The sequence below is a fragment of the Trachinotus anak genome, unplaced genomic scaffold (genome assembly GCF_046630095.1).
Source record: "Trachinotus anak isolate AG129_WGS33_773 ecotype Australia unplaced genomic scaffold, CSIRO_AGI_Tana_v1 ptg000011l, whole genome shotgun sequence".
In the NCBI taxonomy this organism is placed as follows: Eukaryota; Metazoa; Chordata; class Actinopteri; order Carangiformes; family Carangidae; genus Trachinotus; species Trachinotus anak.
The window spans coordinates 6,131,090-6,157,921 of record NW_027273862.1 but is presented as its reverse complement, the minus strand read 5'-3'; the positions used below and the strand labels follow the sequence as shown (position 1 = coordinate 6,157,921).

At 41.3% G+C, this 26,832-nt stretch overlaps 1 protein-coding gene across 1 annotated transcript in view; it reads right to left on the bottom strand.

Annotated features, from left to right (window-relative positions):
* Positions 1 to 292: 292 nt before the first annotated feature.
* Positions 293 to 26,832, bottom strand: part of LOC139628480 (tyrosine-protein kinase CSK) — a 44,026-nt gene continuing 17,486 nt past the window's right edge. Inside the window, exons 2-13 of the mRNA XM_071490177.1 lie at positions 19,284 to 19,367; positions 15,180 to 15,293; positions 13,857 to 13,969; positions 10,447 to 10,666; positions 6,945 to 7,038; positions 6,269 to 6,334; positions 6,060 to 6,159; positions 5,015 to 5,105; positions 4,574 to 4,647; positions 3,651 to 3,846; positions 2,188 to 2,274; positions 293 to 1,773 (exon numbers count right to left, since the gene is read on the bottom strand). Of these exons, the coding sequence (XP_071346278.1) occupies positions 1,591 to 1,773; positions 2,188 to 2,274; positions 3,651 to 3,846; positions 4,574 to 4,647; positions 5,015 to 5,105; positions 6,060 to 6,159; positions 6,269 to 6,334; positions 6,945 to 7,038; positions 10,447 to 10,666; positions 13,857 to 13,969; positions 15,180 to 15,293; positions 19,284 to 19,298 (1,353 nt within the window). The 5' untranslated portion in view covers positions 19,299 to 19,367 and the 3' untranslated portion in view covers positions 293 to 1,590. The remainder of the gene's footprint in view (positions 1,774 to 2,187; positions 2,275 to 3,650; positions 3,847 to 4,573; positions 4,648 to 5,014; positions 5,106 to 6,059; positions 6,160 to 6,268; positions 6,335 to 6,944; positions 7,039 to 10,446; positions 10,667 to 13,856; positions 13,970 to 15,179; positions 15,294 to 19,283; positions 19,368 to 26,832) is intronic.

Here is a 26,832-nt window from a genome sequence, read left to right as displayed (position 1 = left end):
TGACTATATATGTAATGTCTCTATTAAGTTTCCTAAGTTAAACTGATTAAACTGAAAATTTGTAATTTCATTAAAGCCACGTTTTCAGCATCCTCCTGTCGACTCAGCTGTTGAATCTCTGCCGATTATTTCAACTATGGACTCTAGGGAATGCAATATATCCTTTAAAAGACCTTCATGTTCCACCCTAATAACAGAATTCAGATCGCACCCTCAAACATCACACCCTCTCTCTCTCTCTCTCACACACACACACACACACACACACAATGATGCAGGTGTTTCCACACTGTTCAGATGGAATGATTTATTCATAATCATGATAGCATAATAAAACAATGAACATTGAAAGCACTGACAGTTGAACCCAAGGCCTCTCACACATAGCATGCACCACCCCGACCCCAGCGTTCACAGAGACACTGAACATTTCTAACGCCAAGAGACTGCTGGCTCCTGAAAGTCCTCCTTTTTTTTAAATTCTCTGCCCCAGTCAGTTTTTTCCTTGTTCTTTTTTTTAATCCTTTAAATATATTTTGATATAAAAACAAGCCCACATATGATGAATCAACCATGTTTGTGAACTGCCTCTCCCCCTTCTCCTCCTGTTATTGTCCTGCCCCCCCACCGCTCCTTTGGGGCTGTCTTGGTTGGAGGACGAATATGATACTAGCTCCCATGTCCTCTCTCTTCCTTTTCACGCTCTCTTCTTGGACATTTGAAAAACAAAAATCCAGTCTGATGGGGACATGGTGGAGTGGGGGAGACATCACTAAAAAATGGTTTGATAACCTCCCTGAAAAAAAGAAAGCAATAAAAAAAGACTTCTTAAAAAAAAAAAAAAAGAAAAAAAAGAAAGTAATTAAAAACAAAACAAAACCACAACAGTCCAATTGAAAGAAGTGCTGGAGGGAAGTCTGGAGCTCTGTAGACTGGAGGCACTTTGGCACAGAGCGAAGGCCCCACACCTGACACCACGCCGAGGGGAGGGAGGGAGGGAGGGATCGAAGGAAGGATGGAATGACTGGAATGAGAGCTGGGCTGAAAGGCATGCAGAGCCACATGGTGATACAGAGAACCAGGAATGATGGAGTGGTGAGGGGAAGAAGAAAGAGCACCTGACAAACGTGGAGGAAAAGGCCAGCCTCCCCTCCAGTTAATGCCATGTTCAGGAGAGGAGGAGGAGGGAAGGAAAAGGATAAGAAAGAGAAGAGATCTTCCACCTAGAGGAAGAAGAGAAAGTTGGACCAAGAGAGAAGAGACAGAGAGAGCGAGTGAGCAGCAGCAGGTATAGAAGGAGGGAAGAGCAGTGGCCCATCGAGAGAAGAGGAAACTGTCTGGCAAAAGCTATACAACACAAACAGGAAAACAGTCCTTGTATGGAAGCAGAGGACGGCTGGTGGACGTCTGAGGTCAGGGGAGGGGAGCACAGTAAGGCAGTCCTACAGGTCAACAGGCTGGGCTAGAGGAAGGCGCTGTGGTCCCTCTTCTTCTTCTTCTCCTCCTCCTCCTCCCACTTTGCAGTTGCACTCGGCTGCGTCTCGCCCCACCCTCCTCTCCCCCCTACCCGCCCCCTCCCACGCCTCCTCCTCACAGGTAGAGCTCCTTGGCTCTGATATGCTGCAGCTTCTCCCTCAGCATGCGGAAGGAGGGCCGCACCAAGGGGTCCAGGGTCCAGCACTGCTTCATCAGATCATACACCACGGGCGGGCAGCCATCTGGGGCGTCCATCTTGTATCCCTTCTCTACCCGAGGCACCACCTCTTTCAGCGGCTGACACACAGAAACAGGACAAAGTGAACATCAGATCCTCGGCGTGAGCTGATGCAAGTGAGTGACTCAACTGCACCGCAACATCCCAGGCAAAGGTTATTCTCCATACAAACAAATAACCAAGTATGGTAATGGAAACATAACAAAAGGTGAAGCATGCAGAAATAATTAAATTCATAATTTGCAGCACATAATGTGTCACATTTTCGTGATGTGCTCCAGCAGTTAAATGGCATAAATCTAATTATTTTGAGGTCAACTCTGACGGCACAAGACATTTCATTCATCTTGTACAAAAATAAAATCAAATAAATAAAAAACAAAATAAAATACTGGTCCCAGCAATGAAGCCTGCCATCTGCTGGTATACCTCGGACCCAGAGATCCACAGAGACTTGGTGTTCAGGTACTTACAATTCGAGGGTAAGGCACGCGCCCAAAGGAGTAGATCTCCCAAAGTAGGATTCCATAACTCCAGACGTCCGACTTGGTGGAAAACCTCTGTTGGACAAAAGAAGAAGAGGAGCTTAAATTCACACATTCATGAGAAGGCATTCAGAGAGCAGCTGGGTTTATTGTTTGTTGTATGTGTTGTATGTTTTTGGTTTATTATTATTGTTTGTTTTGTGCTATTTCAGGAGTTCAAGTGAGTATATGTGAAAGTGACAATAACCAAGTGATAGTACTGTAATATTTTTGACTGAGTCTATATTAAAAATGTAATAAGTAAAACCAAACATGTTCAAATATAGAAAGCCACGTAAGCACAGGCTGTTTGTACATGCAGATATAAAGAATAAAAGAAAACAGGGGAGCCTCTTCATTAAACTGCACTGTTGAACTGCTTCAGAAAGTTCAGTCCACCTGAGCTGATTAACAACACACACAAGGAGCAAACTATTTGCTAAAATCTGTCACATTCAATTTATAAACACATTGGGCATCATGCAAGAAACACTTGTGCCAAGAGATTCCTTCTTTATTGGAATGTATGACTGGTTCAAGAGAACTTGGTACATTTGCCAAGTTTTTTATACTTACAATGTCCTCTTAGGTACAAACATAATTCATAAGATCTGCTGTGTGAGTCATGTACTGATAGTCTGCCTCTCTTCACAGGATGAATTAAGAATGATAACACCTTAATCTGAAAGTATTTAGAGTTCAAAAATAGATAACAAAAATGCACCTTCTGATTTTATTGCCATGCAACTGGCAAATTACACACTTCAGTGGATGACTATCTTAAGACCTGTCTGCAGGTTTGTGTCAGGTGGAACATCACACACAGTGTAATAGTCCATCTCTGTTGCAGTCACTTCCTGTTCATCTCCTCCAATCTAAGTTGCTTTCGCAAGAGATTTTGTAGCATCTAACTTCTGTCACAGCACGGTGCTGCAGCTGTATAATCTGATTTGGATCCCCTAATATGACTATCAACACTGCCACATTTGTTTTGTTTTTACATTTTTGCAAATGAAACTTGCCCACAAACAGAGAGCACCAACATGTACTTACTCATGCACATGTAGTATTCACCAAGATGAAACAAACTTTTGACAACAGGTTTGTTCAGTTAAGAGTGTTTGGTGAATCTGATTTGGAACATTTGCATGAAGAAGCCTTACCGAAAAAAAAGTGAGAGAGCTATAGGATTCGGGAACAAAATGTTCTTACATAAGGTCCAATGTTTGATGAATCTGATGTCAGAGCAGTGTCACCTCTTTTGAAGATTACTGTTGATATCAATTTCAAAAACTGTTGTCACCTCTTTAAATTTTACCAGCCTGGTACTCAAGGTGAAGTAGGTGAAGTTATTGAAAAAAATGCAGAAAATGCAACTTATCAGCCCAGATCTGCGTACCGTCCCCTCTCACCTTCTCTCTTAGTGCTTCAGGGGAGGTCCACTTGACGGGTAGCTTGGCAGTGTCCTGTATGGAGGAGGCCTCCTTGGTGAGGCCGAAGTCGCTGACCTTGGCGATGTTGTCGTCTGACACCAGCACGTTACGAGCTGCCAGGTCTCTGTGGACGAAGTTGTTGGCCTCCAGGTATTCCATGGCTTCACACACATCACTGATGGGAGAGATGAAGAGAGAAGAGTGAGGACTGCATGACTAAGATAAGTGGACTGTACATGGGCCTATGTGTGGCTGTGCTTACAACTCATATACGAGGACAGTATAGGAGAACTACAGTCTTAATTCATAAAAGATGGTTGAGCTGGGAAGGGAAAAAAAAGACAGATTTTGAATGTGAAAAGACAAATAAGAATTTATAAGATGTGTTTTTCATAAAAAGGAGCTAAATCAGAACATTCTGGACAATACTTCCTCCTTTGCTTCATTATCATCCAGTTACAATCTATTCCCGTGTAATTTTCTAACAAGTTCATTCCAGGGTTACATGGCTCACACTGAAAATGAATCATGAAATTCTTCCCTGTGAATGCATGTGTTTATGCCTACTGATCTGAAAGTAATGGTTGCACTCATTTTAACTCGTGTGGGGGTTAGAGCATGAGCTAAATGACTGTTAAATTAAAAATAAATGAAGACTTTAAGGCACTTGACTTGCAGATAAAGGAGCCGTTTATCAAGGCAAACAAGCTGCATGATGGTTGCTCATGTAAACAAATGTTTCTTTTATGTTTCCAGTCAAATGCGTGACACTGTTGTTTTGAAATTGATTTCAAATCCTGTCATCTTAAGAGCAACAGTTTAGCTCTAGACCCCTGCTGATTAAACATTTGTCTTTTTTAGCAAAGTTAATAAGTAGTAGAACACAGAACAAGAGGACTCACAGTGAGAACTTCAGTAAGCAGTCTCCACCCAGCACGGTCCGTCCTCGAGAGCGCAGGTAGTCCACTAGGCTGCCCTGTGACACAGTTCAGAATCGTTACCTCAACATGTTGTGGACACGGTTTTATCATGGGTGGCTCAATTGAAGACCAAATCACAGAGCCTGAAAGTGTTCATGTTCTCTCACATAAAAACACACACTGTATTACAGTATTTCAATTCACAAATTCAAACAGGACAGGGTGTCAAACTGATTTGTCCTTTAAATATGACTTTTATTTTTTGGAGTTCTATTAGTTCTTATTAATATTAGCTTTAACTATTGTAATTTTCAAGATCATTCCCAAATCTTTCTAAACATTTTCAGGCTTGTTAAAGAAGTTTTAGGTGTTTCTCATGAGAGGATCGCTTATGACGTTCCTCTCTCGAAAACTGAGACTGACCTTGGCCATGTACTCTGTGACGATGTAGAGACTGCCCCTCTCCTCAACAATTACCCCTAGCAACTGCACCAGGTTGTTGTGCCTCAGTTGCCTGGACAAACACAGAAAAACAGAAAAATGTAGTTTTAGTGTAAAATAACATTAAGAACACACTCACACACAGATAGGTGGTACGTGTCAAAGTAACATCCACATGAATGGCAGGACCCAGGGTTTCCCAGCAAAACATTGCCCAAAGCATCAAAGCATCACACTGCCTCCACTGGCTTGCCTTCTTCCCATAGTGCATCCTGATGCCATGTTTTCCCCAGGGACACGACCAGGCCACCTTCTTCCATTGCTCTGGTCCAGATTGATGCTCACGTGCCCATTGCAGGCGCTTTTGGCGGTGGACACAGGTCAGCATGCCCCATACGCAACAAACTGCGATGTACTGTGTGTTCCAACACCTTTCTATTGGAACCAGCATTAACTTTTCAGCAATTTGAACTATTATGAGGGGCTTAACTCATATTTAAGCTATACTGCTATTGGATTGGACAACATGGGCCAGCCGTCGCTCCGCATGTGCATTATTGAGCCTTGGACGCCCATGACTGTGTTGCCGGTTCACTGGTTTTCCTTCCTCGGACCACTTTTGGTAGGTCCTGAGCACTGCAGACCGGCAACATTCCACAAGAGCTGAAGTTTTGGAGATGCTCTGACCTAGTCGTCTTGCCATCTCAATTTGGACCTTGTCAAAGTCGCTCAAATCCTTACGCTTGCCCATTTTTTCTGCTTCCAACACATCAACTTCAAGGACAAAATGTTCACTTGCTGCCTAATATATCCCACCCACTGCCAGGTGCCATTGTAACAAGATAATCAAAAAGACTGTCTCCCCTTAGACCATAACAAAGACACATTTCTTCAAAAAGCAGGGAAAAAAATAGCCAGTGATGGAGGATGACGTTACATTTGATATAGGACAATGTGCCTGTGTACACACAGACACAAACATATTTTACAGGTGGTGTGAAGGACAAACAGAGCTGTGGGATCTTACGTCATGACAGAGGCCTCAGCGATGAAAGCCTGCGCTGTAGCGTCGTTTTTGATACACTTGACCGCCACCTTGGTCCCTCTGTAGTCTCCGACCATCACATCTACAAAGGACGCAGACAAGGTGAAGTTTCAGTACAATATCTGAGACGACCTTGGTCTCTGTTATGATGGCTCTGATGATGTGGAGATCATTGAAAATTCAATTCTCACCTCCAAACTCCCCTTTGCCAATGGTTTGGATCAGTTTGAGCTCCTTTCTGTTCAAGGCCCAGCCACCTGCCAAGAGACGACAGAAGACACTTAGCAGACCTCACAGCCAAAGAATAAAATAATCATTATCAAGCTATAACTCTCATACATCACTGCACAACCTCCAGGGAGCAGCACGCATTATAAAAGGCAGAAATACATAAAATCTATTGTTATAAGAAGTAATTTACAAGATTGGAAGTAAAAAGTTGAAGACATTAAAGAAGCAGAGCAACTAAACTATTCAACTAATGCATTAAAATATTCAGTAGTGAGTTTCAAATTCATGGCAGCTATCTTCTGGTCGGTGCAGAAGTCCCACTTTATGAATGATGGATATCTCATTTGGGAGAAAAAGTCTTGATTTATTGCAACATTTATCTTTTTTCAGTTTTCTGGTGTAAGAATTCGAGAATCAGATTGACTTTGAGAGGTGCTGAAGCCCAGTAGTCGTCCCCAGACACAAAAAGATTAATTACCCTCTGTGATTAATGCTATTAACACTGGGATGATGGCAGAGCTTTGAAGGAGATGCAGGCTTTGTTTGTATGTTGTGTATTTACACACAAGCACAATAATGTCCCAGTGTGCATCAGTGTCCCTACAGAGCGGTGTAATGAGCTGTGTGTGTCCTTACTCCTGGAGAACTCGTCTTGCGCTGCCACTGTTCCCTCCATTAACTTGGGTTTAATCAGCCTGGTACAAAGGCCATCAGCATCTTTGGTGTAATGCTGGAGACAGAGGAGTAGAGAATTACATGCAAACATTTTAATACAGAAAGAGAAAAGTCTGTATGTTTAAATGTCAGAAAACACAATGAAAACCCATGTGAACGGTCAGGATTAGTCCTGAATCTCATAGTCTAAGTTTAAAAATCTAATGTATAAAAGTCTGCAGTTTATACTAGGTCACTCTCACTCAACCCTCTTAGACCTAGCTGAGTGATCGGGACTAATGTTCATAAATTAATCCTGATTGGTGAGACTGTATACAAGTGTTTGATATATAAAACAGAACTGTGACTGATGTTTTCAGCTGCGCTCTACAGAGGAACATGAAGGTGGTGATGAAAAGAGGCCTCAGACTGTGCTGGGAGTTGATGTGAGGAGCTCCTTTTATTTGATATGTACAGGATATCAGTGGTGTTGGCCTCCACCAAAGAAATAAAGCATGAAAGGTTTAACTTTTATCAACATGCATCAAAGTTAAGGGGTTTTGTCTTGAGGGACAACAGAATCGCTGCCTCATTTCCATACAAAAGATGGAATAAAGCAGGAGGAGGAGCAAGGCTTTGCTTTATTGTCAGCTGCTGCTGTTGAAAATCAAAACGAATACATTAGCAAACATGATGGTGGTTCTTTCAAATGACTTGGATCTCAATATGGATCAAATTTCACATCTAGAAATTTAAATATTTACATTCTATTCATATCATATTTACATATATTTTACCCCAAATGTCAAAGAAAACTTAACCATGAACAAGATAAGTCACTAAAATCCAAAGCACCTGCACGACAGCTGTAATGGGACGAGATCACACACATGAAATGAATAAACTTCTGCTGGAGATTGACAGTGTTAGTGTCAGTCCTCAGAAACAAGCAAATCCCTGTCAATATCTACTCATCATCATAACATCAGATTAGACATCAACAATAAATCAGGCAGATGTCTTGTTTTGGTGATATTCTGCTACAAGAGAGGAAATAAATCAAATGCTTTCAAATCACAAAGATAGAAAAAGAAGAAACGAGACAAATAGTGAATCAGTGTCTTAAGTACAGACACTTGAGGTTACACAGGACTGTGTGACCACTGAATGAATAAAACAGCAAAAGACGAAGAAGTTCTCTCACTATCAAAACCACAGATCACAGAGTGTAAGTTACTGTTACAACCACCAGGGAGCAGCATGGTGAAGGAAGGGTCAGCTCCCTCCTTTTAAAAAAAAAAAAAAAAAATTCAGCACTGAAGAGGACATATGAAGCCACAAATACGCAATCTTCGGTGTGCTACTGTGATGTAGCTACATCATTTGTTATTGCATCTGCATTGTTTCCCTATATCATCTTGGAGGATGGAGGACCTTTTAATGCATGGAAATATATTTTTAGTACACAATGGTCCTGGAGAGATCAATATCTTCCCATATATAATTAGCAGAGAGGGTGTAACCACTCAGTAAAAATACAAAACAGACACTGTAGCAGACAACACATTCACTGTGTTCTTACACCTCTCTAAATACCATATGGAGCCATCTTTGTGTCACTTCACCACTATCGCTGCATGCATGCATGACTGACATACATAACTGACATACATTACAGGAAGGCGGCCTGGGTCTGTTGGTATATATTTATGCATATATGCTATGAGTGTCTATATTTAGGTCTACGGGAAGCCTGCTGTGACAGGCTAATAAGAGCAGGAGAACAGTGACCAAGCTGGAAAAACACACAAGAATGCAAGGAATCCTCTCATAGGCTATTATAGAGAGACAGAGAGAAGACACAGGGGAATGCAGACAGCAACAGGATAGAGATATAGAAAGACTGAAAGAGAGAAAAATAAGGAGAGCGAGGCAACGTAAGAGGCTGAAATGGATAACAAAGAGAAGAGGAGAGAAAGCAATATGCCAGGTATACACGAGAGCACACGAGGAGAGAAGGAGAAGGAGGGAGGAGGAGAAAGGAAGTGGAGGCAGAACCAGGACTAGGATGTGAGAACAAGAGAGAAAGAGACAGAGAGAGGGATAGAGAGATAGAGATTGTGGGTAACTGATGATAACAAGAATGCACCAGGGATGTAGATAGTCTCAGTGCCAGCTGGCACATTCCTGTCGTCCACTTCCAACACCCCGCAAGGCAAAGAGATGAGGTCCAATTAAAAGTGTGATAGCCGCCAATCCAGCTCCTCTCTTTATCTGAGAGGATGAAAGCCCCCCCCCCCCCCCCCCCCCCTCCTCTCTCTCTCTCCTTCCCTTTGCTATCATGTCTCCTGTCTTCCCCTCTCCACACTCTGAACTGGCTTTCAGATAACAGGCAGGGAGTGAGAGGATCAGACAGCTTGTTGAAGAATGTGAACATGTACTTGAGTTTGTTTTTTTTAAGGGAAACTCCCCGGGGACACTGAATGTGTTATGTGTATTTGTGTTAATGAAGTTATGTAATCATACTACAGCACAATTAAATCACTATTATCACGCTATTAATATTTAGAAATGTAAATAAAAGAATTAATAAAATAACAGATTATCTTAGGAATGGCTCTTTTTTTGAAAAGGTTTCTACAAATAAGTTTATTGACTATTTTATGAAGATTGAAAATACGAAATGACAGGAGATTTTGCTTGAAAGAAAAGTCAACACAGCCTCTGGTGCTGCAACAATCATTCTCAAATTCTTAAAAATAATTTTTGTTAATAGTTTGGTCTTTAAAATAGTGAAGGAATAGTGAGAATAGTGAAAATGCAGAAAGTCCCAGACTTGAAACTGACATCTTCAAAGTCCATGTTTTGACCAATCAACAGTCCAAAAATATTTAGTTTACTAACACCTAAGACAAAAAAACAGCATCAAATCTCGACACTCGAGAAGCTGCACTGGGAGGAATATTTTAACTTGAAAATTGATTAGCCAAATAATTATCCAAATGGTTTCTGATTGTTTTTCTGCTGATCGACTTATCTCTTAATTAACTAACCATGTTAGCCCTACAGGCTTCTTCAAGAAACTCTGATGTGGAATAAAGTTTGTGGAACAGCCATACTTTCTGCCAAAGCAGCTGTTTTAGGACAGAAAACGTTGCCAGCGGCAACCTCAAAATGTTGCCCTACATTTCACTGATTATCAGGACGTCTGTAGAGAGAATGGTCAGACTTGGTCAAAGGTTTCAGTTTCTTACAAACAACTTTCTTCACAGGCTCTCTCTGTGCTTCAGCTGAACATTTTGTGCCTTACAGTTCTCACTGTTATTAACTTTAGAGAACGCTGATCAATTGGCACAGATAATGACAGCCAATTATCCTTTCCAGCTATCACACTGAAAGCCAAGGGTATTATGGGTATCAGGGGTATTATGTAAAGAAAAAAGCAGGAGCTTGAAAGGCAGCTATGCTCCCTAACGTCCCTCACCTCCACCAGCTGCATGAGGTTCTCAAAGTACTCCTCCTCATCGATGGTGAGCTTGCCGTTGTGGTAGATGATACGGTAGTGCTCCACCTTGCCGTCGCAGCTGACGCACAGGGTGTAATCGCCGGGATAGTTGGTGCTCTCCCTCACCAGGAACAAGCCCGTCTCCGGAGGGTAGAGGAGCCGCTCGGCCTGCTCCCGAGTTATCTTCCCATGAAACCAGCTACAGGGCGGGAAGAGAGGCAGCGAAGGAAGGACAGGACAAAGCAAAGTGAGGAAAGAAAAGGGAGAGAGAGATAAAGGGGGAGAGTGTTTGAGATTTTAAAACTGTCAGTTTGCATTATCACACATGCACACAAGTTAATGTTACAATGGTGGAGTGTGTACTGAAACACAAGTTTGGTCCATGTATGGCAATACCACAAGTGTCACTTCCTGTTCCTAAGGAAAACTGAAAACATCATTTCCTCGTGTCAGTGTTAACAGCGTCAGATAGGCCAACATCCTTCAACATCTGCTACAACAGATCACACAGGTTTTCATCTTCACTACTCATTTGCAAATTCAACCACACAGAAGGCTCCACTTCCACTTATCAGCCCACAGTCCTGCTCTGAAATGAGAAGTGAAAAACAAGAATGGGGTGGTAATGGGAAGCCGGCAGCACTTCCAGTCTGTTCAGCTTGAGTGGAGCAGGGGTGGGGCCGTCTCGTCTTTAGGAGGCACTGAGAAAGTACCTGAACCCAAACAACAGGAAACATGGTGCTCACACTCACTCACACACAAAGCCTCAGGGCAGAGTCGGAAACTGACACACAGGCACTGCAATAACAGGAAAATGCAAAAACTGCTCAGACGATGTGGTGGGTAGGACAGGACCAAGTCACTCACTCCTGACTGAGGTCAGGGAGACGGGCGAGGAGATGGGCTGACTATTTCACACACTTTGGTGTAATAGGGGAAAAAAAAAACTTAGGCTTGGGCTAAATGAAAAAGTTGGATCAGAGTTCTGCTGGTTTGAACTGAGAACAAATAAAGCTCTTGCTTCCTGAATTAGAAACTAGCTGTATAAGCCTGCTTCAGCCTCACCATATGGCCTGGTGGATACATCTATAGAGTACTAATGGATAGAGTACACCGTCAGCCACTGCTCCATGCTCTTCATAAATCTCTTCTACACTATCACAAACATTTCTCAGTGTCTTTAAAAAAAACAGCAAATTAATTGTTACCTGTAATCTGCCAATATTGTTGTGTAATGGAAAATCTAATTCTAAAATACAGGCAGACTATGACAAAAACTAAGTCCTCAGAGTAAGGATTCAGAATTTTGACACAATTTCTCTTCTGCTTATTCTTCCTATAGACGCCCCCCCCCCCCCACCTCCCTCCATGAACTATGTCCTAAAGAAAGACTGAATTTAATTTAAAATCTGTGGCCCTCAGCTCATACACACCCAGCAACCTCAACCACATAGCGGCGCACCATGCCCCATCGATTTATGTCACTCCTTGTGTGAAAGGTTGCGTTAGCTGCAAACAGTAGCAGCCCACAGGGTCTCTCTATCTGTCTTAGCTGGTGAATGGGTGGTAATCAACGGCTATAATTGATTTAGCCCATTTTTCCTGTGGCAGCGTCCGTCACTCCCTCCTCCACCTCCTACTCCTCCTCTTCATACTCGGCCTACTCAGACAGCAAAGCCCTTGTGGCAAAGCAGCTTAATATGGGTTGAGTTGATTAGATCAGTGCAGGCAGCTTCTCCGATGGACAGCAGCTCCTTAACTCCCACTAATCCGAGAGCAAGCGCCAAGTGTGGATGGCCCAGAGAGATACATATCCCCGTGGTAGACGTACACTGGTTGTTCTGTCCACACAAATTAGCTGCACTTTTTTATAAATTACATCACACCAAAAACATGTGGTAAACAACTTGGTGGCAACAATGGGGAACTAGGAAGCAGGACAGCAGGGCTGAACACCCTATCTTTCTTTAGGGTGGTGCTGTAATCTAGCGCAGATGTCTGCCACATGGGGGCAGCAGGGAGAACAGGCTGTCAGCTGCCAGTGAGGAGGCTAGGGTTGTATTCACTGCTATTAACAAGTCAGGATGAGCATGGGACAGAAGACCACAACTGAATTCTTATGTGACCCAAAGGAGAGGGAGAGGTCTTCTCTGAGACATCTGTTAGTCATACATAACAAAATCAACAAGTCCCTGCGGGTTACAGCTGATGCCTCCAGTCCAGAGGAACGAGCTCAGTATTTAAAAGAAGAAAAAAAAACCCCAGTGATGTCAAAGGCAGTGGTGAGGACATAAGGTCCCATAGTAATGTAAAGATTTCCTCTGTGGAGCATGAGCACAGTTCAGTGTGTTGTCACACAATGTTTCAAAGTGGTTAATTAAGTAGCTAATGTACATCAACTAATATTGTCACAATAAGACATATCTTTCAGGAAAACAACCACAATGACTATTTTCTCTAACAAAACACTGGAAACAAGGCTGGGGTCTGATGTAATGAACTCAGCTTCATTCATTTCAGATTAGTTCACAGTGGAGCATATCTCGCTGTGCATCAGTACTCCCATTAGTGTGACCGTGCTCTTCTTCCAACTCCACAGTTCCTGACATTTACCACTGAAAGCAAAAACTTGCTACTAATCTGTAAAGTTTAAACACTGTAGCAGCCAGTATGCTCTTAGCTTCCCTGTCTCCTTTCATTTGCATATGCCTCTCATTACATTTTCCTCCTTTTGAAATAGCAGCAGTTTCAAAAAGCATGATTCAAACGCAGTGCACAGCTGGTCCTGGCCTCTGTGGCAGCCAGACAGCGGCAAGAGAAGAAACAGTAAAAACCAAAAGACTGCAAGAGATGGAGTTTCCATCTTTTGATGCTTTGCCTTACATTTTTGGAATCAACACTAGGTTTTCACTTGCTGCAGGGAACACAAGTGAATGGTGGTACGACAACTTGTTCACACACTTAAAAAGGATGGAGAGCATATGTGACAGTGAACAGAGACACATAACCATATCTGCAGTTATTATCTTTGATAATACTGTCTTATTCCTGTACTACACTTTGGCATCATGTGTCATTTTCCTACAATGTTCTTTCTAAATACAACATTTCAGTGTCAACAGTCTACAGCTATTTATCATAAGAATGTGTAAACACCATGACAGTGTAAGACATACATTTTAAACAATATCCGAATGTGAATGTATTTTTTTAAATAAATACAGGAGTCATTCAAGTCCCCCCCCCCCCCCCCCACCCCCCCCCACCCCCCCCACACACACACACACACACACACACACACACACACACACACACACACACACACACACACACACACACACACACAAATAGTTTAGCTGAGCTTCTTCTGTTACCCCTCTGGTACTTACGGCATAAGACTGAGCTTCCCTCCTGACTTGACTCCTTCCCTTTTCTGGACATAGTTAGCTGGGATGGTGCCCTCTCTGCCCACTGTGTTCCTTGCTCTGTACCAGTTGGGATCCTGAAGCAGCCAAACACGAGACAATTAAACAGATTATATTTATATATTTTTTACATTGTCTATATTTTTTGCACTACATTCCCCATGTCTTTATCATTATTGCAAATATCCCACATCTTTGTTGTATATTTTTTATCTTAATTTTATTTTAATATTATTTCAATTTTTAACTTGTAAGTTCTACTCTTATTTTACCCTAAGTCTATTTATGTTACTGTTTGCACCAACCACCAGCACAAATTCCTTGTATGTGGAAACTTGGTAATAAAACTGATTCTGATTCTGACAACACAACCTTAATAATAGAGGTATGCTGTCCTCTCAACAGAAATCAGACTCATTCTCTAAATACACTGAGTTTGTAGCCGAGGTAGAGCAGAGGGATTAGAAGCCTACAGTACTCTACACATAGTGCAGAATGAATGCTGCAAACCACTTCAGCACCACTGGTTCAATCAGATATTTGTGGGAATAAGCTGCTGCAAACAGTGAGGGCCGCTGTATTATCTGAAGCACCAATGGGAGCCAGAGCCCCCAGCTAAAACAGAAACCCACTGACTGTTTGATGGAATTATATTCATTCGCATCTTGTTTGTTTTGTACATGGTAGCTCTGCTTATTAGCTGAGGTATTAATTTATTCGAATGTCAGCATTAGGGGGTAAGCTTTTAGTTGTCTTTTACAGCATCCCCCTTTCATTATGGACTGCTGGTGCTGGGATCATCATTGAGCTTGAAATAAAATGCAAGAAAAATATGAACATCAATCTTAAACAGATGAATATTGATACCGTACCAAATATGAGATATGGCACACCACTTTCAGTTATTGGTGTTACAGTTTGCTCAAACAGTTATAGTTACATGAAAGTGCTGCACCGGCTATTTCGAGCCAGAAAAAGCAGCTGAACATTTGGTTTGTAATCATTACACATTGCACAGTAGTTTCTGAGACATAAACAAAAATGTGGGTCAGGAACAATAAAAGACAGTTTCACAGTCTCATAGTACCTATTTTTCAGTCATTTTCACATCTCTATTCTACACCAAATTCTAGGATTCAGTACACAATCAGCAAAAAACTAACACAATATTAACTGTGCAACCTTAATTAGTTAATTAAATTCCTCAAATAATAATCCTTTGGGCAGTTTGAGGACTTCTTTGGTACAATGTGGATCAATAACAACTGTGTGCTTCTTCTTCCTTACCCTGGTGACTCCGATGATGGTCAGTACATCTCCTTTACAGAAGGGCAGGTCCTGTTCGTTGGCAGTCTGGAAGTTGTACTTGGCTACACATTCTGTGCCAGTCGACCATGGTGCCTGCATCACATAGAACAGAGAGGAACCCACATTAATCACAGTTATTCAACTCAGTTTAGCCTGAGCAGCTGGAGTGAGTTATTTGTAAGAAACCAGTTATAATACTCAGCCACAGAGACAAAACTAGAGGTGAGGAGGCACTGAGGAGGGACATGGAAATAATCAGAGGACAGTAAGTTCTATTTCACAGTGTTATGACATGATGGTTGAGTCATCACAGCCTCAGAGATTCACAGTTCTTGGTTAAAATCTTCCTTTGTGGACCATATTCCAAGAGACGATTTGTCATCTGTTGTGAATGTGTTTGTGCTGTACAGTCAACTACACAAAACCAAGTAGAACTACAATAAACTAAAGATTGTGCAGTGAAAGGATCCCACCAGCGTTTCAACCCATAACTACTCAGCAGTCATTACTACATTATTACACAGGTACCCAGTCCTCTTCTAACAGATCCTTAAATACAAAGCAGAGTTCTGTATGGATGTGCACATTGAACTTTTATGATTTACACACATTTAGTTTATTTGTCAGCAGGACTACACAAACTACAAAACTGATTGGCACCACACTTGTGGGATGTGGCACAGAGAAGAACCCATTAAAATTTGATGTGGATCTGGTTAAAATCCAGGATTTTTTTCTTTCCTCAATACTGTCAATATTTTTCCAAATTTTCTTTAATATTTTACCTAGGCAGAGGTATGTGCTCTACTAAGTGGCATTCTAGTTAGTAATTGGAAAAAAACATACAATGAAGATTGCAAAAAATTTAACTGAGTACCTACAGTAACTGTGAAGTTTCTGCTTAACATAGAAAGATTCATTTTTATGCCGTTTTAGGCTGCTTATTTAAGGTACATAACTTACAGTAATTAAATGTACCTCTGTTGTTCTAAGTGTCCATCTTGTCAGCCTACTATTAATATTCATATTGAAATCTGTTTAATAAACTAATTTACAATTGAATACATTTCAAAATGTGATTCAAAGGTAATGTACCAGAGATCTACTAAACTAGTTAAACTTTAGCTGTTTTTCCATTCTCCATCATTATTGCTGCCTCATTTAGTTATGTGGAAAAACAAAGTGAATTCCCAGGATGTCACTTCATCAAAATTGATATTTTTCAAGTAAATTTAGCCCAGGCAAAGTGTGGTCATCTCACCAACTAGTTATGGTCTTCTTGTTACTGCAGCCTGTGCGATACAAAGTGTAGCTCTCTGCCACACATTAAGTAAAGAAACTACACCACAGTGACCCCCAGAGAAATATGCCTTATTGAAAATTCCTCACTAGCACTTGCTTTGAAACTCAGAAAAGCTCTTAAAGCTTTATGATGTAGTTACCCTCTTTGTCAATCACTCTGAATACTGCAAAAGTGGCAGCCACATGCCTAAAATACAAATGTAAATGATAGCAGAGATATTATTCAGTTTGCACTGATAGACGTGCGATCAAAAACATGCCTCAATAGAGAGAATGAGATGAAATGAGAAAGCCAGAGTACAAAGCACCAGATGTGAGTGAGCGAGTAGGGTCCTTGTACAAGCTGCTTTATTCCTGACAACACACAGTACAGCTGCATGTGTCTGATGCAGTCTCAGTCAATACAGCATAATGAGTTTGGACCTCTGCTGACAACTGTGTCTGAGGGTTATGTAGATATAGGGAAACCTTGTTTTTCCATTGTTATTAATTTCCACGTGTGGTCACTTGAACCAAAGGAGTTATAAAAATTGGTTTTGCTAGACAGAATGCATTACTGGAGAAATTTCCTTGAGGATCTTCAGTAATTTAAAACAACACACAAAACACCTGAGGTTAGAAGGACTAAATTTACCCCGAAGTTACATTCACAACTTAGAGACAACGAAAGCTCCATGTCTGTTTCCTAAAAGGAAGGTGGCACTAATCATTCAGTTTTGCAGGAATCTGATGACTGAATATTTCTCAATTGCATAGTCAAATATTACAGAGGTCAAACACACAAAGTACGTCATCATTGCTTGACAGGAGGATGTACCCCATCATTCAACTCCAATATTTCACTTCTGGATTGATCTTTAATTCACTTTGATGGTCTGCTGATGGAGGCACAATCGCTACTAAAACTTGGAACGTTTGTGGGTTGAGAACACAGTCAACAGGTCAAACTTCTGCTCCTCAAATATTGAGGGTTAAGAAGGTGCATGGCGGGGCGGCCCGATGGCGGAGTGGTTAGGGCGCGTACCACATGAGTGGATGCTCTCAGCAGTCGAGCGCCGGTTTGACTCCCGACCGGTCCGACTCTTTCCTGCGTGTCATTCCCCCTCTCTCTCTGCCACTTTCCTGTCACTCTCTACAGTCCTGTCAATAAAGGCAAAAAATGCCCCAAAAAATAGCTTTAAAAAAAAAAAAAGAAAAAAAAAAGAAGGTGCATAGCCTTATCACATCCTTGTGGACACCCTCTATTTGATTTTAGAAACACACTGCCATCAATGGAAGGCCAGAACCTCACTGAATCCATCATGCATTTATGCTGCAGCAAAACCACAGAGTCAGAGTCAGAGTAAGAGTCTTGGGGCTCAAACATCCTGAATAATCTGACGTGGTTGCTAGTTGTGGCATGATGTGATTAATTAATTGCAACTTAGATCCACTGACAAAAGTATAATGGAAACTTCAGAAATGTATGAGAGACAACATTGCACTAAAAAGGTGATGTTTTGAAGTGTGAAGTGTGAAGTGCTGTGGTGTGACAGATGAAAACAACCCGGATCGATAAGGACATGTGAAGGCAGAGGATGTAGGAGAGACAGTAATCCCACTCTAAGGCATCAGTTAAACCACTGAGACAGCCTGGTAATGTGAAACCACCAAACCTGAGCTGGGCACTTTGATGGATGTGTGCACACCAGCTCTGTGCATTAACACAGACAGGGATTTATTTCAGCACCTGCATGTCTTGCATGGGTTCCCTTGCGTGTGTAAGTGTGTATATGCATGCACTAATGTGTGTATGAAAGTGCATGTTAGTGAACCTTTATGTAGTCAAGCAGTCTAATGGAGATTGACACACTGTTGTTTGGACAAAACAAGACATTTTAAATATGTCACCTTGACACTATGATCCAAGTTTTTACAGTTTTATGTCATATTATAGAAACTAATTGACTCATTAATTGTTATTGGAAAATATGATTCCAAATCAACAATTTGCCTTTTTAACTTCTACTTTATTAATATGTGTGTTATCCAAAGAGAAGCTTTGAGTGTGACTTTGTAAAGTGAAGTGTGGATTGCAGCTTCACAGTTCAGTACTAATTAGGAAGCTACAGTTGTTGCAGACAACAAAACACAGGCAGGACCAAACAATGAAGAAATTACTGAGCACTAAAGTTGATTCTTGATGTTGAAAACAGTCAAAGATGCTGTGATCAGCACTGTCAAAAACCTTGACAGATCACAGAGGAGTGTGCTACAGTGTTGTTTTCATCTAGAGAGAGTGAACTAACTTTCCATATTAGACAACAGTGATAAAATCTGAATAACAACCTCAAGGATTATTCATCTGAGCATTGAGGTCAAATAGAAGCCAACATGACAACATGCATGTCACACAGCAGTGGAGACATGCTGCCAAATAAGTATCAGTACTAGAGAGGAGCCCAATTAGGCAGATAGAAACCTTTGGTTTTTTGTGTCAGTTAGTTTGATTTAGTTGATTCTGAGAACAAAATCTAGAAAAATCTGTAGAAAGTGAACAAATGCATTTCTTTAAAGGATCATTGAGAGGACCTTCTTGTAGCTGTATAACTGCCTTAAACTGATGTGACTGCTAAGAAGAAAAAAGTAGCAGATGCTGGTTGTCTCAGCTGTATGAAATGTTTTGTTGAAAATGTTTTCCTACTGGTGCACCTGTAAAAACCTGTATAGGTAACATGCCTGGATAGGTGAAAAATAAAGATAAAGGTGAAAAACATGCAATCGATTCTGTGCTTCACTTACGTGGATCCCAGACATGATGAAGGGAATTGGGCAGCAGGTGTCCTCAGGCAGGTAGCGGTCACTATTCAGCTCGTACCATCAGAGCTGTAGAAAAAGAAAAAAAGGCAAGGCATTAAAAATACAACTAATAATCTGTTCATTTGAAAGAATCAATCCTCAATTGAATAATCCAATATCGATTCATAAAATTTCTACATTGATCTTTTGATATATGCCTTTTATAGTCTCCTATGGATGGGCCCATTTGTAATGTAATCATTATATATTTTAAATAATGCACAAGGTTAAAGGTACAATTAAAGCATTGGTTCTCTGAGAATTTCAAGCTAAACTGACTGTAACTGAAATATCTTTACCTGAATCGATATCAAATAGAATCAAATAGAATTAAATCGTGAATCACATCAAATCAGGACCTTGCAAATCGGAACTGGATCGGTTTGGAAAATCAGTGACAATACCCAGCCATAATTACTGATCTATGTCTGCAAAATGTCTCTGCAAGAGTAGCTGTTGTTTTAAACATTAAGACCTCAACTGACAATGGACTACATGTCCACAGAAAACAAGTCACAGAGAAGCACAACTAAATAACCACATCTTGCCTCCTACACAAGCAGTGGAATGACCTTTTGAAATGACCTTACTGTATTACACATCAATACGTTCCCTCTACAGTTAGGATGATACGTATATTTATTATGTATAAAAACAAATCTTGTAGAATTCTGTACTATGATATAGATTTGGCCATAATCTCTGGGTCTGGTGTAGAATGCATTTTAATTATCACATCAAAGTAAATGACAAGCATTAGTGCTTCTTACGGCATGTTAAGCAGTGAACGTACTTTTACCTTTTATGCTAAAACACAGACGCATTTGCTTTCTAAGAAAACAGACGGAGGCATCACAATGCATTCATTGTCAGGGTGGATATAAACAACAGACGGTTCTGGCTCTGACATAATAATCACATGTCTTTGGTTCAAATACATTAATATCCCTGAGCTATACATATGTAACCTACCTATTTCTGATTTTTTAGTTCCTTAAACAAACAAAAGAAGCTGCTGATAAAAGACAGCTAAAAGATGCATGGCTAGCTGAAAGGTGGCTTTCTAACTCTTTGATCATCTCAGTTTTCTAGTAGTAATAAAGTCACTGGTTGCAAAATCTGAAATTCTAAAAGTGTACATGAGTAGAAGACATCTCTCTGGTGTAAGGGAAGTCTGTTGAGCATCTTGCTTCTGCAGCCAAACACTAGACTTTTAAAAGGTGACCTTGATTCAGTGACAAGGAGACGGAGGGAGAGATGCAGAGAATGAGAAAGGGGGGAAGAGGGAGGTGGAACGTGAAGACATAAACTGCAAGTGATGAGAGTGTGTGCATCTGTGTTTCAGTTTCCATGTGTGTTTGGGTGTGTCAAAGTGTGTGGCTGAAAGTGAGTATAGGAGGGTAGAGGGTGCTGGTGTGTGCCTGAGAGGGTACGTCTCTACTTGCGTGCCTATATCAACCCAAATCTGTGTGTGTTCTTTTGTCTTTGTGTGCAGCCGGAGACTGCATCTGTGTGTGGGGTTTTCTGTGTGTCTCTTAAATGTCACACCACCCTTAGAAGGATTTTTGATTTCTATTGCAGCCCTTCATCGTCAGAGATACAGTGATAATCATTGTCAGCATATTATTACGGCTTGATGGTTCAACTGCAAGTGAGTAAAGGCTCCCTGCAGCAGCCTCCATTCAAAGCATCTCACTTCCGCCCAGCTCAGAGAACAGGAAGCTGAAATGGGCAGGGAGGTGAGTAAGAAGGAGGAAGTAGTCGTGCATATTTTCCAGCGTTTTGTAGGAGGATGGGAGGGGCTGTAGTCGGGAGTCCAGTGTGAGCATGGGTACCCCTGTCACTGCCTTCCTTTGGACTGACTACAGCCATTCTTAATAATGGAGTCAGGTCAGAATAGATCAATAAACATGGTGAATCACGCACTAAAACAACCCAAGTATAATTCATAGCTCAATTATCCCAACTAAAAATGTCCTCTTTAACCCCTTTGATTTTCCCTGCATTAATAAGAGCCCATGGCTTCCACTGTGATTTAGTCTATTTGATGGAAAGTAGCCTAACTTTTTGTCCAGTGAGCGTAAGCCAGTTTCCCACCAGCGCTCTCAAAGTAACTTAGCGCTATGTGTAATTTTAGATCCCTGAAAATGATGCATCTGCTTCAAAAGCCAGGCTACTGGCTGGCATGCTCTCTGACAGCATCTATGGCCAAGCTTCAATGCACTGCCATATCCTGTGTTCAAACAGGAAACAGCCTAATTGCAGACCTGAGACCAGATCTGTATGAAAACTGACAGAGCCAAATATAACCAAAGCTAGGCTGCTCTGGTGAACCCAGAGCGCATGCGTGTCTTTTCCTTTGACACTCTTTACATTTAAAGCAGTGCTGCTGGAACAGAGCAGTGCAGCTCACCAACCCACAGCCACACGAGCTGGACAGTATCGGAGAGACAAGTGAGTGCTATTCTTAACGCGCTTCAGTGCTGAGGAATGCCTGCCAGCTATTCAAGAGCTTCAGCATCACAGTGCTCACATCACTCTCCTTAAGTTAGTCAAAGGGTACTCAGTAAAGGCAGTGAGTGAAAAGAGTTCTTCTTCAGGTCAATTTTCTATAGCAGATTGGAGAGAAATGACACTGTGTAAACTTTGGCACAAGACATTGAGTTTCTCTCAGAGGAGAGTATGGTTTCAATACCCACCCTGACAACGAATGCATTGTGATACCAAACATGTTTGATGCTGACAAAGAAAGTATAGATCGTACTTCTCCACTGGGTGTTACACTGATGTATAATGCAATATTACTCTTGCTGAATATCTATGTATAAACCGAAGGCTGTGTCAGGCTGATAAAGGTACTGTGTCAAAAATATAAACAAGAGGCTGTGTGAGTTTGAGTATGCTGCTTGAGTTACCTGTCAGAAGACGAAACATGAACCAGTAAGCCTAGTTTGAAGCTTATCAGACACCTAGACACTACACAACAGTATATATCCCTTTGAGACAGGATTGCACAACTCTGGAAAGTTATCGTAGCAGTGATATTTTACTTCAGCCAAATTCCCATCCACTGAAATCTACTTGGTGTGTGCTTGCATCGGTTGGAATGGCTTGAATTTGAAACAAAACTATGGATACAAGCTGGCTGATGTTGCCCTGCACTGCAGGAACTGTTGAGCCAGAATAAACTTTCATTTCAACAATCATTTCATTTTATCCTAAGTCTTCCTCAGTGGTAGTTCCACTGCATAAATGCAGTGGATTCAATAAAATGCATCAGGAGCCTTGCATTTTTGATACAGTGCTATTATTAGTCTGAGCACGGCCTAATAATTTTAATCAAACCAAGATCAAGGCCCAGTTGAACACTTGACACCAGCACTTGAGTCTTTTTAATAAAAAGTCTAACTTAATGGCTCATCATCATATGTTAAGGTCACACACCAAAGCGCACATTTAGCAGTGTAGCTCACCCCAGCTGCCAGATATGCCACACACCAGTGGAAATCACTTCCTTCTCCTCTCCCCTCCTCCTAATTTCCTCTCTCTGGGCGACGGGAGATGCTGGTGACAGTGTCATGGCAACACGCCGAGTGATGTAACCAGCAGACTTTGAAGTAGCACTTTTCAGAGTGCAGCACTGCCTTTTCCTTTGCCATCCCAGATGACAGTAATATTACTACTGTTTGTGTCTTATGTGCCATTTTCATTATCTCTAGCATTGTGTGCTAAAATCATATTGTACGTGAAGTGTCTGCACAGGTCTTTGTGCTTCATATCAACCTACTGCGGTAGAGCTTCTTTGGTGAATCGAGATTGAAGTGATAAAGTGAATGTGGGGTCCTGTTGCTTGTTTACTATCTGCTGCGTGCCTGTGCGATCTTGTTTCACCACATTAATATTTCCCTGTGCTGGCTGTACCTCTGAGACTTATTCTTGATATCCATTGTTCTTTGAAAATAAAGCAACTTACTTTTGTGTCTGTACTACACCACCATCCAGAATCCTAAAGCTATGCCACTCTGTTCAGCACAAAAGCATAGCTACAGTTAGAAAGCATCGTATGGCAGCGATGTGTCTTTGCTATAAGATGTCTTGCTAAAGACAAGTCTTCTCAAAGATGTTGCGGCTTCACTTTGTTGAAAGAGAAAAAAAAATTTAAATAGTAAAAGGTGGTTTAAATTATGGATGATCAAACAGTAACAGAAAGGTATACTGCGGTTCATCTGATTCATGAGGGTCTCCGCTTGTCTTATCTGTTTTATCAATCCAAGAATCACAATGCTCTTTGCACTTGACACCTACCATTTGCAAGCAACTGTGAGAATGTTTAGCTGATTGTTGCTCTGTCAGCTTTTCCCAGGATAAATAAACAAGTTTAACTGAGGCTGCTGTTTTCAGTTTCTAAAACTACTGGGACAAAGCTGTGGGTTATGTAAAAAGAAGTCTGTGCTCTGAGGCAGGCTCAGGGCCATTCACAGATTACAGTTCTATTAGCACAGTGTCAAGAGGTTATAAAACTCTTCTACTTTGGGTGACAATTTAGCTTGGCCCAGATATATGACTGTTTAAATCAGGATGTCATCATTAGTCCTCAGCAAAATTCAATTTACTGTGCCAGCATGAAACAACAGCTGCCATCACACAGCATTGACCAGTAAACAACATTCCCATCACATTCCAAGTTTGGTTGGTCAAGTAATGCCACACAACTGCTCTGAATGCGGCAAAGCACTATACACAGCACTATTATGTTTTTACATGGCAGCTTTGTGTTGGTTCTTTAAGAATGCAGTTTTTAACTAAAGTCGTTATACTGAACCCTGACTGAGGCTCAGTACAAAGTTTGTATTGTAGTGTACTGGCAGCAAAAAAAAAAAAACAAAAAAAAAAAAAACGAGGGAAAATATGGAAATGTGACCTACTGGGTATGCAAATGTACAGTATAAGCTCAGAAAAAAAATGCTCACAGGGACGGAGGCTTTGCAAAGTGGACAGCGTGGAACTGTCAACAACAAATGACTCGTGGCTGCATTGCATTTTCTCATATGCAAAGTACTTGACAGGAGACCCGTTTGCAACAGCAAATTATGACCATATATAGTATGATGTTGGTCAGGTGGTACGCATGGCACACAGTGAACAGATGTGATACCCTAGTTGGAAATATGCAAATACAGATTTGTGCACAAAAGTGAGGTAATTCATTTTAGTGTCTGTCCTCATGTTTGACATTCAGCACAATTTGCATTTTACCTCTGTCGCTGTTTCACATTTACAGTATAGACATTCAGCTGAGGCTGTAACAGAATATCAGTTAGTTAGCACAAACAGTGCAGGTGCCTTCTTTTTACAGAACAGACTCGCCTTGTGTTGATTGGCGATCAAATTGACCATCAACGATTGAAGAGAAATTGCTGACTGTTCCCTGCTCTTACTAAGGGCCTATGATGATGAAAACCTTATAATCAGCACAAGTGACATGCTCCTTCATATAAATCAACCCATTTGTGATCCCTCTTCCATCTGCCAATTTTGAGAAGTGTGCTATGTAATCTGACAAATTTCCTGCTTCTCCATCCTCTGTATACCTGCTCACTGACCACAGAGTGCATGGCTATGTTGTGGCTGCCAGAGACAATCCTCTGCTATTGTGTGTGTGTGAGTGTAAGACCGTTTTTGTTCACTGGGTCTGTGAGCCATGCATGACGACAGCTCTTTTCAGGTACATTTCTTCTGGACTGTCTTGCATATGAATGGGAATGTATTTAAATACCTGTGATTATTGACTATCCGTTAGATTTTTTAAATATGCATTTCATTAGTTGCTGACTTTGTCCTAGCACACACACACACACACACACACACACACACACACACACACACGCACACACACACACACACTGACTACAAGATGATATGAAAATATAGGCGATTGGCCGTCCCTAGAGCAGGCACATTGTTACTGTTATGTGTGTTAGAAAATTTTTTTTTATACAAACCTCTTAATTTTAAACCCAGCAACACACTGAGACACACAAATGAGCAACAATGAACATGCAATACAATGCAGCGGGATAGTTGCTGGAGTTTAATGTCCTACATTGTCGAAAATGAAAGTTCCACGTCTTAAATACTGTGAAAGTATGGAGACGCTCAATCCACGGGGAAATGCACAGAGCCTATTTTCCCAAAGTGCCTTAAAACAAATCATCGAGACCGCCGAAACTCTGTGATGTCTAAACACATATTAGAGACAATTGGTGAAAGTTTATTTTTCTGAGTAGTCTTCTGGCTCAAACACTTGAGGTCGAATAACATGCTCCTCAGTGGAAGCCACTGCCATTCACATTTACTGGTGAATTTCATCAAGCTATAGGAGTGGGCTACAATCTGTTACCTGTGGTTGGCCTGAACGTACGTCACTCATAAAACAGTAAGCCAATCAGATGACAGGCTCCTTAATATTAATGAGACACAAAACTCCCTGATCTAGGTAAAGCTCCAGGGAGGAGTGTCCAAGAGGAGATGTAACACTATACTTGTCTAATGTGGATGCGCATGTACATTTATGTGCCAAGCAATCCCCAACAAGGAACCAGGAAGTGGGCTTCAATTAGTGCAAATGCAGAGATACTGTGCCCAGCAATGGAAGCAGTCTCCCTAGACATTTAGTATGCCTCAGTGCCCTCATGTCCTTTTCATCTGGATGAGCTGTCTCCCACCACAGCAGGCAGCTGCCACTGGGCCTCCATATGCATCAGTGATCACGTGACTCTGACACACAGTGTTAAGTGCACGGTTAAGGCAAAACAACAATAAAACACTGTTCATCTACCACACTGAAAGAAAACCAAACAGTGCTCTTCTAAACAAAATAAAGAGGTACTCAGTGGTTTAGCTACTGGTCCCATTCATCATCATCATCATCCATTGAGAAACAGGTGACGGATGAGTTCATCCATATCGTCTACTCTTAACTAGAGGGAGACAGAAGAAATTTGACTGATGTTTGATTTCAGTCGCATTCCAGGTGATTTAACATTCCTACATGCAACTTAATATGTTCCTTTGAAAAAAATCAAAGCTGACAACAATCCTTGAGCACACAGTGTGCCAATAATTTAGCCAGGGGTTAAAATTTCCCTAACCTTCCATACCAACACAGATTAGCAGTGCATTATCAAATGTACAAAAGATAAGATACATTCAGTTTGGATCCATTCTTGATCCTGAAAGAGATTCCTGGGATTATACCAGGAAGAAGTCAGAGGAGTAAACTAAAGCTGTCCATGTATTCTGGTATGAACAGGAGCATGGAGAGGAAACTGAAATCTCAAGTTGCGCAGAGAGACAGGAGAGAGCTGCAAGGGGTGGTAAATAATAAAGGAGATGATCATGGCATGAAGGAAGTTAAGAGAGACTGTGGCTTACCCAATCATGACAACTGTGAGGCTGCCTCTGCCATCTGCCACATTAAACACTTCGAGTG